This window comes from Nannospalax galili, unplaced genomic scaffold (assembly GCF_000622305.1).
Source record: "Nannospalax galili isolate Female #2095 unplaced genomic scaffold, S.galili_v1.0 scaffold781, whole genome shotgun sequence".
Lineage (NCBI taxonomy): Eukaryota > Metazoa > Chordata > Mammalia > Rodentia > Spalacidae > Nannospalax > Nannospalax galili.
In genome coordinates this window covers 902,026-915,854 of record NW_008346898.1, presented here as the reverse complement: position 1 = coordinate 915,854, position 13,829 = coordinate 902,026, and the positions used below count along the sequence as shown (strand labels likewise).

The 13,829-nt window shown below is 50.1% G+C and overlaps 1 protein-coding gene across 1 annotated transcript in view; it reads left to right on the top strand.

Annotated features, from left to right (window-relative positions):
- Cacng4 (calcium voltage-gated channel auxiliary subunit gamma 4) overlaps nt 1-12,971 on the top strand; it is a 74,094-nt gene extending 61,123 nt beyond the window's left edge. Inside the window, exons 2-4 of the mRNA XM_008843198.3 lie at nt 2,495-2,578; nt 8,617-8,757; nt 10,123-12,971. Coding sequence (XP_008841420.1) covers nt 2,495-2,578; nt 8,617-8,757; nt 10,123-10,661 — 764 coding nt within the window. The 3' untranslated portion in view covers nt 10,662-12,971. The remainder of the gene's footprint in view (nt 1-2,494; nt 2,579-8,616; nt 8,758-10,122) is intronic.
- The last annotated feature ends 858 nt before the right edge of the window (nt 12,972-13,829 follow it).

Sequence of the window (13,829 nt, the reverse complement as noted above, 5' to 3'; positions counted from 1 at the left end):
TACGCCAGAAGGATATTACAATCTTAAACATATACACCACACAGGAGCACCTATTTTCATGAAAGACACATTATTAGATTTAAAATCACACATTGACCCCACACCGTGATAGTGGATGACTTCAGTACCCCACTGTCACCAATAGATGGATCAACCAGATAATAACTACATAGAGAAATTTGGTGGGGGGGCTAGAAAGGAAGGGTGCAGATATGTAAGGGGATCTAAATATGATCAAAATATATTGTATGAAATTCACAATAATAAATATCAAGGCCATGGGGGGGTGGCACATGCTTTTAATCCCAGCACTTGGGAGGCAGAAGCAGGCCTACTTCTGTGAGTTTAAGGCTAGCCTTGTCTACATAGCAAGTTCCAGGCCAGTTGGGGCTACAGGAAGACCCTGTCTCAAAAAGATGAAAGGAAGAAAGAAAGAAAGAAAGAAAGAAAGAAAGAAAGAAAGAAAGAAAGAAAGAAAGAAAGAGAAAGACTGGGGGCTCAGTGGTAGAATGTGTGCTTAGTATGAACAAACACTTGGATCCAACTCCAAGCACCCCTAAAAATGAAGAACCCTTTGTATATGCATGTAAATGGATATACCCACAAAGAAGTATATGGGAAAAAAAGACAGCAAACCTAACAAGTCAGCTTAGGGCTGCAAGAGAGCAGCTCTGAAGAGACAGATTATTTGCTTCTTTTCCAGCCTCTTATTCTTGACTTGTTCCAACAAGCAGGTGTGACTTGATGATTTTCTTTAGATCCATGAAGTGGCAAAAAAATAAAGTTGGAGTGGGGCATGGCAAAGAGCTTGTCTGCCTCTCCCACTTTGCAGAAAGGGATTGTTCTGGGTCTGTGAGAACTTTTCGAATCTGAGGTGGCAAGTCTTGGGGGGGGGCTGTAGCTGTTGCACCCCAACCTCTGTGAGCCCACCTACCCCCGCTGTCCTGGACCAGCCTGTTCTGGTTCTCGTCCGTCTCGCTCACCAACACCTGCAGTTGTTCACTGACTCAGCCACTCGAACACGGAGTACAGGATGGGTGACCCTGGGTCCAACAACAGCAAACCTCCCTGAGGTTCACCCTCAGGTTGAGGATCACCCCAATGCCTTACCAGTATCGTCTCACATAGTTCTAAGGGCCTTAGGAGATGAGAGCTGAGGTTATTGTCAATGCACAGGTGAGGAAATGTGGGGTTAACCGTGTTCCCACTGAGTCCTGCATAAAGAACACTGTGGAAATGCACCCTACCCAGGGTGCTGATACTGCCTCTGAGAGCCTAGGTTTCCCACACCTCTGACCTGGGGCCTGGGGAAACAGGGCTGTTGCTGAGTACCCAGCTCTTTGAGTATCCGCTGAAGGTGCTGGTGAAGGGGCAGCTTATGAGCAACTCATTGGTGGCCAGGTAGGAAAGCAGTACACCCCCAGCTCAGCAGGGAGCCTTCTTGGTTGAACAGAGGGGGAGCCCTCTGGCACACAACTGCCTCCAATACTGCTCCCACCCACTGCAAGGTCAGGCTGGGCTGCTGGAGGCCAGCAGGACACTTGGCATCAGCTGCAGAAAAACATTGGCCTCAGCTGGAAAAAGACCAGCTTGGGCCATGCGGGGTGTACAAGTAATTCTGCCTATTAGCTACAAGAGTCAGGAAGCTGGTGGGGCATAAAGGATTGTCAGACACAGACAGGAAGTGACATGACCCCCTGAGACACTCCCTCTCTGCTGGTGCGTTTCATGGTGGGCATTCCCAGGCTGCAGGGTAGCAGGAAACTGGGAGAAACTGGATAGAAGATTCTGAAAGAGAGGACTGCCCTGTCCTCTTACAGTTACTAAACATACCAGGGGTCCTGATTTCGTACATCCTAGGAAGGCCACTTCTCCAGGTGGAGAGGAGAAAGCTAGGCAGGAGATGGTCTCAGTCCTTCTGGAACTTTATCTTGCTCGGTGTTCTCTACCTTCAGTCAGATTGAGCGGGTTGGAATCTGAGCCCATTTCAGTATTCAGTGGTGTGATTCCAAAGGAATTCTATGTGTGTGTTTTAAAAAGGGGGGGTGGTGACATAGACAGACCAGCCACCACCCACCCTTGCCTTTGCAAGTCTTGATACATACGGAAGGCCCCCTGCCCATTCCTTAAGAACAAGTTGTTTCTCAAGCTACAACTCTAGATTCCCTTAGGTTCCGGGATCCCACCAGCTGCTTGGTGCCTTTTGTCCCAGTGGCGATGCATGGAAAGCAGTTCACTCTCAAAGGTGTCACGACTTGGACCATAAACAATATGGTTAAGGTTGAGGCTCACCTCCATGTGCAGGTGTTCCCTTCGTGTGTGGGGGGAAGGGGGTGTCCCCACCAGCCAGAACAGTGGGGACTCAAGAGCCAGCCTGTCTTCTCTCCATCCCCACACCCTTCCCAAAGCTTCCCAAGTCATCGCTGTGTTCTAAAGTGGACAGACACATGAACCCACAGGACACTCAGCCTGTGTTTCCTCCTGTTTCCTTCAGGTATCTATAAAGGCCATTGCTTCCGGATCAACCACTTCCCAGAAGACAATGATTATGACCATGACAGTTCGGAGTACCTCCTCCGTGAGTATCAAGCACCACAGCCACTTTACATGGGGAGGGAAATGGGAGGGAGGAGTTGGAGCGTGAGCCCTGTGGGCCTGGTCAGACTGCCTTGCTCTGGGGGCTGTGGACACACCTTCCATTCAGAAGTTCTAACAGAGGATGGGGTTTGATGCAGCGCTACCCTTACACACTAGGTATCTGAGTATAGGTGAAGTTGTTTGGCCGATAGACCCAGACCCACAGACACTGAAGCCTAAGCAGAGGGGGCTGCTGGTGGGTGTGGCCAGCATTGGGCAAACTGACTGGCTGGGGCAAGGGAAATTTAAGACAGATTCCTGCTGGGGATTTGACTCTATTGGTAGTGTGCTTGCCTAACACAAACAGTGTTCTGGGTTTGATCCCTAGTGCCGCATAAACCCAGCATGATGGTGCATTCCTGTAATCCCAGCACTTGGGAGGTAGAAGCAGGAGGATTGAGAGTTCAAGGTCATCTTCTGCTACATAGTGAGTTTGAGGCCAGGCTGGGTTTACTTGAGACCCTTTCTCAATAAAAGATATGAGTTATCTGACCCCAATGTGGTAGTTCATGCCAGTAATACTAGCACTCAAAAGATAGAGGCAGGAGGATCAGGAAGTCGGGGTTATCCTCTGCTAGGTAGTGAGTCAGTGCCAGCCTAGGTTGTAGGAGACCCTCTCTTTAAGAAGTTAAATAAGGTGCTGGAGAGATGGCTCAGTAGTTAAGAGCACTGGCTGCCCTCATAGAGGACCCTAGTTCAGTTCCCATGGGATCTGACGCCCTCTCTGGCCTCTGCAGGCATTGCACACATGTGGTATACTTACATGCTGGCAAAACATGTATACTCATAAAATAAAAATAAATTTTTTTTAAAAATTAAGAAGCTATGTGCCAGGCGTGGTGGCACACACCTGTAGTCCCAGCACTTGGGAGCAGATCTCTGTGAGATTGAGGTCAGTCTGGTCTACACAGAGTTCCAGGCCACCCTGAGCTGCAGGGAGACCCTGTCTCAAAAAGACCAATAAACACAAAAACAGTTTGAGAAGCTTAAAAAAAGAGCTGAGGCTGGAGAGAGGGCTCAGCGGTTAAGAGCACCGACTGCTCTTGCAGAGAACCGGGTTCAATTCCCAGCACCCACATGGCAGCTACGAACCATCCTTAACTCCAGTTCCAAAGGAATCCGAAGCCTTCTTCTGACCTCCACGGCACTGCATGACACAGATGCACTCACATAGATGCAGGCAACGCACTCATACACGTAAAATAAAAATAAAATATTTTTTTAAAAAGCCTGCACCCACACTGCGACCAGCTTGGTCTACATAGTGAGTTCCAGGACAGCTGGGGCTACAGGGAGACCCTGCTTCAAAAAGACAAAAAAAAAAAAAATTAAGAAACTATGTAAATAAGGCATGGACTCAGCCCAGGCCACGCCTCCCCCAAGGGATGGGCTTCCCAAACACACTGCCTAGCTAGATCTCCACCTGCCCAGCCCTTCTGTGCACATTTCCCAGCATTCTGTTCTTCAAAAGTCAGATTAAGTCACCCTTGAAGATAGCTTTGTGGGCTGTCATACAGCTCATAGTTGGTGAGGGAGGTGGCAGGGCAGCCTCTGACAGATGGAATTTGTCCCTTCTGCACCAGCTCTTACAGCCACCCACCTCTGCCTATGGACGCTGTCCCTGAGCCCTGCCTCCATCTGATCCCGTGACTGAGTGAGGCCCCCAGATCGCTGCCCACGGCACTGCTGAACCCAAAAGGATTAAGTACCCTGGTTCCTGAAGTCCATCCAAAGTTCATCCCAGTGCCTCTGAATACCTTCCCCTCTAGAACAGAGGGAGTTACAGCCAGAGAGGATTGGAAATGGAAACTAGCATTTCCACATTACTCTCCCTTTCCCTGTCAGCCAAAAGACACAAAGAACAGTCCCCGGCAGCACCCCTGGTGCTCTGGCCCAGCCTCACTTATGGAGAATCGATACCATTGTCCTTACAGGGAGCACAACTCACTGTGCACCTGATTATGGGTCTTTTTTTTTTTTTTTTTTTGTCTGCAAGAAAGGATTTGGATTCTGAGTCATCTGGAGAAATAGAACAGCATGCAGTTCCCATGGAGCTGAGGCCATGTCAGGCTGCTCCAGCCAGGCCCAGAACCTGAAATAATATGGCCGGAGCCCTGCCCCCATCCCACCTCCCTCATCTTCTCCTCCTCATCCTTCCTGTCTTCTGATTCTGCTTACTAGGGGCCCACACTGGACCAGGCAAATGAGATTCCCTTAGGGTGGCCATAGCACACCATGAAGGGTGCACACTGCACAAATCAAGGAATATCATTTGTAAAAATTACAATATGAGTGATGTCCTTCAGGTTCTGCTGTTGTGGGGCCTGTGGAGAGGAGCTGGATGGACAGGGCTAACTGGCAGGATATATGGACTCAGGAAAGAATACAGCCTCTTCATCCTGCTGCCTGGCAGAAAGAAGCTGAGGGGGGTTACTCCATCAGTGCCACTGGCCTCCGAAAGCCAGCGTTGGGAATCTGGTGGTTTGGTCTACACAGCCAGCCTCCTGGGACCCAAGGCAGGATGGTCAAGGACAGAGTGAGGGTCTGGAGGGATACACAGCACATGTGACCAGCAGCTGCTGCAGTCCTCAGACCCCACCTGAACTGGGCTGCATAGTAGTGGTGATGGTGTGACAGTAGCCCCTCCTGGCAAGGGACATATTCTCAAATGTACAAGGCCCTCATGGAGACTTCATGGTTTATCATACACTCAGAGGTGCCCAATGAGAGAATGACAGATGACTCTCAAGCCTGCAGACTCTGGCTGATGGTGGGTTTGCCAGTGGGAGGCAGAGGGGACTTCCCAAAAGGGTGGTATGTACCCAATCAGTGACTGCAGAGACAAGGACACTGGCCTGAAAACTGATCACCCTATTCCTCTAGAATGCAGGTCAGCCTGGAGCCAGCTGGGTACACAACTTTCTGAGACCAGCTAAGGTCACAGTCGCCATGGCCAATTGATCTGTATTTCCAGGCTTCCCTGATTCCTAGCATTCAACCTTCTGATCTCTGTCTAGACTGTTATCTCCAAAACTGGAAAAGTCCAAAAGCATGGTCTGGGGTGGGGGGCAGGGAGGCTCGTGTGATTTCATTTATTTATACATTCATTTAACAGAAACTTACTGTGAGCCTGCTATGTGTCAGATACCATAATAGGCACGTGGGATAGAACAGCAAGGAAAACAGTTTTGCCCTCCTGATGCTGATAGGCTGCCAGAAAACAGGGCTTGGAGGTCATAGAAGGTTCCATGGCATGGGGAGGTCTATGGGGCTAGAGCCCAACTGGCCCAAGACTGGGTAGCTTACACCCTATCTTGGACAATTCAGAAAGTAGTAGATCAGTCCTGGGCCGTGTGTTCCTAAGCTTCCCAGAGGAACTGGATCTGAGTTTCAAGTTACAACTGTGGGCTCTGAACTCTTGTAATACCACTGAGGGCACACATCCACAGCCCACGATTTGAGGAAGTTGCCACTTTAGCCTCTGCCTACAAGTATCTTCTGCAGGCCCTACCTGGCCCCCAAGCATCCCTCCCCTTCTTGTCCCGGTTCTGACGCCCCCTCGTAGGTTTATCATTTCCAGTTAGATGGCCCATTTGTGTGCCAAGCCCCAAAGCTGGTGTGAGGACTTATGTGAGTTCACAGTGAGCTGAAGGGTAAGTTACAAGATGACATCCATCCTCTAGACAGACATATATCATCCCTGTGGCTTGATGTGGCCATGAGGGCATGCCTGACTCCATCCACTGCTCCCTCAGACACATGTTCAGTGAGGAACTCAAGCATCTGTGTCCACGGGATAAGGAACAGACGCTTATAGAACTTACCTGGGCAGGGTGAATGGCCCTGAGCCATTCAGGATCCATTCTGTCAGGATCACCCGACCCGTCTAAGACAGGGAAGATCCTGGCCAGAGTCTGGCCAGCTCAGCTCAGAGGCACATTTTCTAAGCACAAAGGAAGCCTTCTCGAAGGGCCCACAACTATAAGACAGCAAAGAGGAGTCGGGGGAGGAGGTGCTGGGGAGAAGAGCTTCATTTAATGTCCCAGACAATCCCTTCTCTGTGAGGCTGAGCCTCACACTGTGGGTGTACAGAAAGGAGACAAACACTGCCTTCAGAGGCTGCGAGGCCCTAAGCCAATCAGCTGGCTCAGGAGGGGCATCTGCCTGCACTTCCTGACTCACTGTCCCCTGCTGGCACCACCAAAGCCCACATAATCAGATTTCTACAGGACTGGGAGACCCCAGGCCACATGGAGAAGGCCCAGCTCTGAACTTCTCCCATGTCATTTTCTTCCTCTGACTACCTTCTCTCCCACCCAGATGTTAGGGAGGGCACCCAAAGCCCACCATGTGCTTTGTGCTTTGGGGGGCTGTAAGAAACCATCATGAACCATGCAGCTGAAAGCAACAGAAAGTGACTTCCTGGTTTGGCAATCAGAAGTCCAAAAGGGACACATTAGCAGGACTCTGCCCTGCTGCAGGCTTTGGAGGGACAACCTGCTTTCGCTATCTAGGAGCATCAGAATTCTTTGAACATATCAACCCTTCTGCCACTTAGAAGGATGCTTGTCACTTGCCTTAGCAGCCTGGTTCATTCAGGACAGTCTCATATTAAGGTCCCTAAGTACATGTATAAAGACAATTTTCCAAAACAGGTTATAAAAGAATATACTCAAGTGGTCGCTGAAGTTCCATGCCTCAGCTCCCTCCCTTGGCAGAGCAAGTGTATAGATGTACGCTGTGCACTGGCCAGCATAGTGGACATCATCTCACTGTGCCCTGCTGCCTCTTCCGTGACCTCACACACGCCGTGAGCTTGCACATTCTCGTCTGTCACCAGGCACAGTGGTGATTTGCTGGGCAGTCACTCAGAAGTACGTACTGCAGCAAGCAGCCTCATGCTAAACATCTTATAAGGACAAAGCCAACCACAAGGTGTTGGCCCTGCAGTGGTTCCCCTCTATCTGTGGTTTTATTTTATGAGGTTTTAGCCAACTGCAGTTCAAAATTATGAAATGGAAAGTTCCAGAAACAAACTCCTAAGTTTTAAGTAACTTTTATTACAGGATATTGTTTTAATGATTCTATTTTATTATTAGCCTTTATCAATCACTTACTACACCTGATTTTTTTTTTCAATTAAATTTTATCATGGCAGACCAGCATGATGAGTCAAGGCTTTCTGTGTAAAGCCTGGCAACCTGAGTTCAATCTCCAGAACCCACATAAAGATGGAAGGAGAAAACTGATTACAAAGTTGTCCTCTGACCTCCATACACACACCATGGCACATGCATATACCCCTTACATACACAATAATCATAAATAAAAAAAAGAAAAATCTGACTTTATCATGGGTATCTACATATAGGAAAGCACAGGGTCTGTATAGGATTTGGTACTATCTACTTCCAGGTATCTTCTGCAGGCTTAGAATGTACCCCCTACAGATGAGGAAGACAGAGTTATAAGCCACGTTTCACAAGTAGGGCAACTGAGTTTTCAGGAAGTAAAGTGACTTGGCCAGGGGCATTCAGTCTGCATGCCACAGAGCAGGGCTCACACCAAGTCTTACTTAATGTGCCAGAACCCATACCTCCAACCACCAATCAGTACTGGCTCTTGAGAACACTACTCTCCAAGCTTCTGGCGCTCCTGTGGGACCATCCAAGAAAAGGCCTTGTGGGCTGTGAGCTGTCTCATGAATATTATACCATCTAAGACTGAGTGGTTGTTATTGTGGCCTCAGTGCCTCAAGGAACTCTGATACCTCCAGGCTGACAGAAGTGTGACCCATACCCAGGTAACCTGCAGGCACATGTTACTGTAGGTCACTTGGCTTCTGGGAGGGTAAACAGCCAACCCAGAGCCCTTGCTTCCCTGGGGGTCCAGCAGCAGGACTCCTGAGAGAGAGATGCCCATGGCTAGAGGATGGCTGGTCTCACTTGTCCTCTCTGCCTTGTCCCCACCCCGGCCCAGGCATCGTTCGAGCCTCCAGTGTCTTTCCCATCCTCAGCACCATTCTGCTCCTGCTCGGAGGGCTGTGCATTGGCGCTGGGAGGATCTATAGCCGTAAGAACAATATTGTCCTCAGTGCTGGCATTCTCTTCGTGGCTGCAGGTAAGTGGGGTGCCCCACTGGGACTAGTGCAGGTACAGGAGCTGGGCCAGAGTGAAACACCTGGGCACATGACCTTTACTCCTGTGCATCCTGGGGGAGGGCAGACTGAAATCAGTTCACTTTAAAAGGCCAGGTATATCGGGGCTGGAGAGATGGCTCAGCGGTTAAGAACACTGGCTGTTCTTGCAGAAGACCTGGTTTGAATCCCAGCACCCACATGGCAGCTAATAACTGTCTGTAACTCCAGTTCCAGGGGATCCGATGGCCTCTTCTGTCCCCCACAGGCATTGCATGACACGGGTGCACTTACCTACATGCAGGCAATACATACATATGCATAAAATAAAAATAATAAAATAAATAAATAACTCTAAAAGGCCAGGTATATAGAGGTAGGGCAGGAGATGGGGAGCAACTGCTTAATGAGGTTTCCTTTGAGGGTGACACAGATGGGATTGCGCACATTGTAAATGCACTAATGGCCACTGAATTGTGACCTTCAGAAAGGTTAATTTTATATTGTGTGAATTTTACCTCATCTCAGAAAGCAAGATGTACAAAGTGCAACTAAAGTGGTGGGATGCTGGGTGTTTTCCAAGCCTATATAACAGGGTGGGGTGCTGGCTGGTCAGAAAAGAATCTACAGGATTTGTGGGAAGCCAAGACCCAAGGAGAGTTGGCCAGGTAAAGACAGGAGGGTCTGGAACAGAAGTAACAGATAACAGCTATTTACTTAGCATTCAGTCGTGTTGACTCTGAAAACTTATCTAGAGACAAATTAAAGCACAAGAGAATTGCACTGTTTTACATAAAGGGTGTGGTCATTGCAGATGTTGGGCTCTTTGGGGGATTGTAGAACCCAGTAGTCTCTCACAAATGCCAAAGGATAACTGTACTTAGAAGAAGCATTAGCCGACAAGCTGGGTGTAGTGGTGCACAGTGCTAATCCTAGCGCTTGGGAGGTGAAAGCAAGATCAGGAGTTCATAGTCAGCCTCAGCTACAGAGAGAGTTCTGGGGCAACAGAGTTTATATGAGACCCTATGGAAAAGAAAGAGAGAGAGGGAGGGAGGGAGGAAGGGAGAGAGGGAAGATTTATTACCAAACCAGGTGTAGTAGTGCATGCCTGTAATCCCAGCACTGGGGAGATGGAGGCAGAAGGATTAAGGTCAAAGTCATCCTCACTTACATATCAAGTTCAAGGCCAGCATGGGCTACATTCGATTCTGTCTCGAATAAAGAAACATTCATCGAGGAGGGCCTGGCCACCATCCCCTCCTCTGCCCACCTGTTCCATGCCATGTCATTCCTGCTGTGAGTCTAAGCTCTGCTTCTCTCCCTCCCAACCCTGCCCCACTTTCTTTCAGGCCTCAGTAACATCATAGGCATCATCGTCTACATTTCTAGTAACACAGGCGACCCCAGTGACAAGCGCGATGAAGACAAAAAGAACCATTACAACTATGGCTGGTCTTTTTACTTTGGAGCCCTGTCGTTCATTGTGGCGGAGACCGTGGGCGTCCTGGCTGTAAACATTTACATTGAGAAAAATAAAGAGTTGAGGTTTAAGACCAAACGGGAATTCCTTAAGGCCTCTTCCTCTTCTCCTTACGCCAGGATGCCAAGCTACAGGTACCGGCGACGGCGTTCCAGGTCCAGCTCCAGATCCACCGAGGCCTCGCCATCCAGGGACGCATCTCCTGTGGGCCTGAAGATCACTGGGGCCATCCCCATGGGCGAGCTGTCCATGTACACTCTGTCCAGGGAGCCCCTCAAGGTGACCACAGCTGCCAGCTATAGTCCTGACCAGGATGCCGGCTTCCTGCAGGTACATGATTTCTTCCAGCAGGACCTGAAGGAGGGCTTCCACGTCAGCATGCTGAACCGGCGGACGACCCCTGTGTGACCTGCCCACCCCTCTCGGCACCAGCCTCCCCCAGAGTGGCTATTTGTGTGACATGCAACAGGGTGACCCTTAAGACAACGAACAATGAAATGGAGTCAAGCGCAACCCTCCCTGGTCTCCAGAAGATGCTGTGGGCTGGCTTAGAAGCCAGGAGCCCAGAATCAGGGCTAGGGTAGAAGCTGAAGGCTGACTGGATCCTAAAAAAAGTGTTTTGCTGCCCTCCAGGTCTCTGAAATTTCCCAGGAAGCCTGAAAAGTTTCTAGAAGACTGCATTAGTTCACCTGGCCTGCTTCTTGGAAACCAGTCTTACCAGAAGACGAATTCAGAGCCTCTCCCCTGCCTGGGCACTGGGCCACTGGAAGGCTTCTTCTAGATACTAGGAACTTCTGGGCTCTCTTCGGCTGCTTTCCATCCAGAAGTTCCTGTGTCCTGGAGCCTGAATTGAGCCGAAGCTCATCCCCTTCCCCTGTGTCTCCCCCTCTTAGTGTCTGTCTGGCACCCTGGTGGGGCCTGTGGTTGAACACATCATCTATCCTGAAGAGAAAGTTCTATGGTCAATTGGTGCTTCAGCCTCACACTGTCCTGGGGCCGGCTTCTCTCCACCTCAGGAGACCAAAGCCTGTGGAGGAGAGTCCAGGGTAAAGGCAGAGGCTTGGCTGGCTTTCCTTTCTGCTTCTGGAAGTTTCTGCCATGCTGAGAACGGGCAGAACACACTGACTGAACTTGAAGGTCCGGAGGATTCCATGGGTCAGAGGAAAGGTAGACAAGTGGCCTCTTGCTGTGTCCCTCCCCACTAGCCTGAGGGACAACTCTGCCCCCTGAGCAGCACAGGGCCCTTCTGGAAGATGGAGCAAAAGCAGATGCATAAGCTTAAATGCAAGAAAAAGAAGCCTGAGGGTGGGCAGGGACCAACAGGAAGAGAACGAGTATCTGTTTCCACCTGGTTATGGATTGTGACGTTCTGAAAAACCAACGCCAGGAGAGCAAGTTATACTGATTTCTTCATCTTCAAAATAGCAGTTTCGCCTTCCCCAGCTCCTATTATTGTAATTTATTCTGCTGGCACCAGAAAGGATGCACTGTAAGTTTGACTCGAGGGGCCAAGCTGGACTTTTCTTTCTCAAGAGAGGGAAACCTCAGTAACTTTGTTTAAAACTAAGGAAATGATTTCTGTGTTTTACAGTTTTGCCAGCCGTTCCCCTTTCCCCTCTTGAGGCAGGCAGAAAACAAGTACATTCAGATTTGGAAAAACTGTCCGGAAACGTAGAGTTTCCCCTTTTCTATAACACATATGCTTTCTAAGGATAAATTCTTTCTTACTTTTTGAGACTTCTGAATCCAATCTTGAACAGTCATCTGTGATCCTGGTAGCTGTCCCACTTAGAATGACAAACAAATTCTTACCTCAGTCACCTGCTCGTGGAACCCCTGGGTGGACTCAGAGTTCAGACCCAGAACTATTTGGTCTGGGGATGACTTTTGCCTTTCCCTGCCTGCCCGTCACTGCCCTCCCCAAGAGGAAGACATCCCATGTCATAGCTCCAGCCGACCGCCTCATGCGCTGGTGAGCTGAGATGCGGGTATGCCAGGACTACTTGTGCTTGCTTGAAACCCACCCCTCCCAGCCAGGTTGGCTCCTCAGTATGTGTCTAAGCATGCCTTGCAGTGAGCACCAGTGTCAGGACGTGTGGCCTGTCCCTGCTTCAGGCCTCCTCCCTGCCCACCTCCCCTCACATGCCACCTTCACCTCCCCTCCATCTCCACCCCCATTTCAACATCAACAAGGCTGAAGGAAGCCCCAGCACCCAGCGAGGCCCAGGACTTGTCTCCTGTCTCTTCTGAAAACAGCACAGCCTTGTTGTCAACTCCCACATAAGCCACCTCCCCAGTAGTAATCCCAGAAGTTTCTGTGATTCCACAAAGAACGCTGTGTTCCAGTGAATCCTACCTCCTGCCCAGTCCCAGGCAGAGTGAGCAGGGCCCTGTCCAGGGACAAAGAAAGAGTTAGAAAGAAGGGAAAGCGACATAGGGACAGAACGCAGGATGCAAAACCGTCTCAGCTGCTCCAGCCTCCACAGCCTTCCTCCCACTGCCGGCTGGCTCCGCTCTGGGGACCCTGGTCTCCGGCTTGCGCTCCACTGGGGGCAGAGGGAACAAGCTGGCTCCTTACTGCTACCAGTCTCAGAGCTGGCTCCCTTCTGAGGGGACGTGTGGCCCAAGCCCACCCTCCTGCCCTTCTCCTGTCCCGCCCCTGTGTGTTTCACCAGTTAAGCACCTGTGATTCTGTACCCACCAATGGTTTGGGGTTGTTCTGTCTTTTTTTTTTTTTTAATTAAATAAAAACATTTTTAAAATGTTCTCTTTTTGATGTGGGGAGGTGCGGGAAGAGCTCCCCTGAGTTGCTCAGGTATGGGGACTGTCCAAGAGAAAGATGCTGACACTCACTGCCCAAGAAGGGTTTCTCTGGCTTGAATCTGGGTCACTGGCCATATCCTTAGGACAAAGCTAGGCTTAGACTTCTGAGGGTCCCACTGAGATGCTTTTCCTTGGAAAGCTAGAAGATGGACAGGCCACCCTGGGATAGATATGAGCGTCTAGGCAACTGAACAAGCCAGGCCTATCCTCAGAACCCACCAATGTGACCTAGCCAAACTGAGCCACCACAGCCATTGACGCCCCATGTTACCTACTGGGCAACCAGCCTCTGTCCCCTCCAAATTCTGAATTGATGTGGAACCCGAGAGAGGAATCCCAGTACCACAATGTGAGCTTCATGGCCACCAAAGTCAGACCAGAGAAGGGACTTAGACAAGAGGCCAGTGGTCTTCCCTTTGCTGATACAGGACAAATCCAGGTAGGGCAGCCAGCTGTCACCGCTCCCGGCACAGGGGAGAACAGGATAAGATGGATAGAGCCACTAGAGTGACCCGGACACCCAAACTCTACTTGGTAGACCGCACAGGCTCCAGCAGCAACTGCTGTGAATCACCAGCTTCTCCCTTGGGGTGGCCCTGACTAGATGTCAGAGGCCAGAGAAGGAATCACAGGTGACCTCCCTTAGTTCTGCCCACCCTGTAGCCAAGGGGCCTTCCCATCCCATGCCCCCATCCGTCTTACAGGACTATGACTGGAACTCTCCCCCAAGAGCAATGGGCTTTGCTGGTCCCC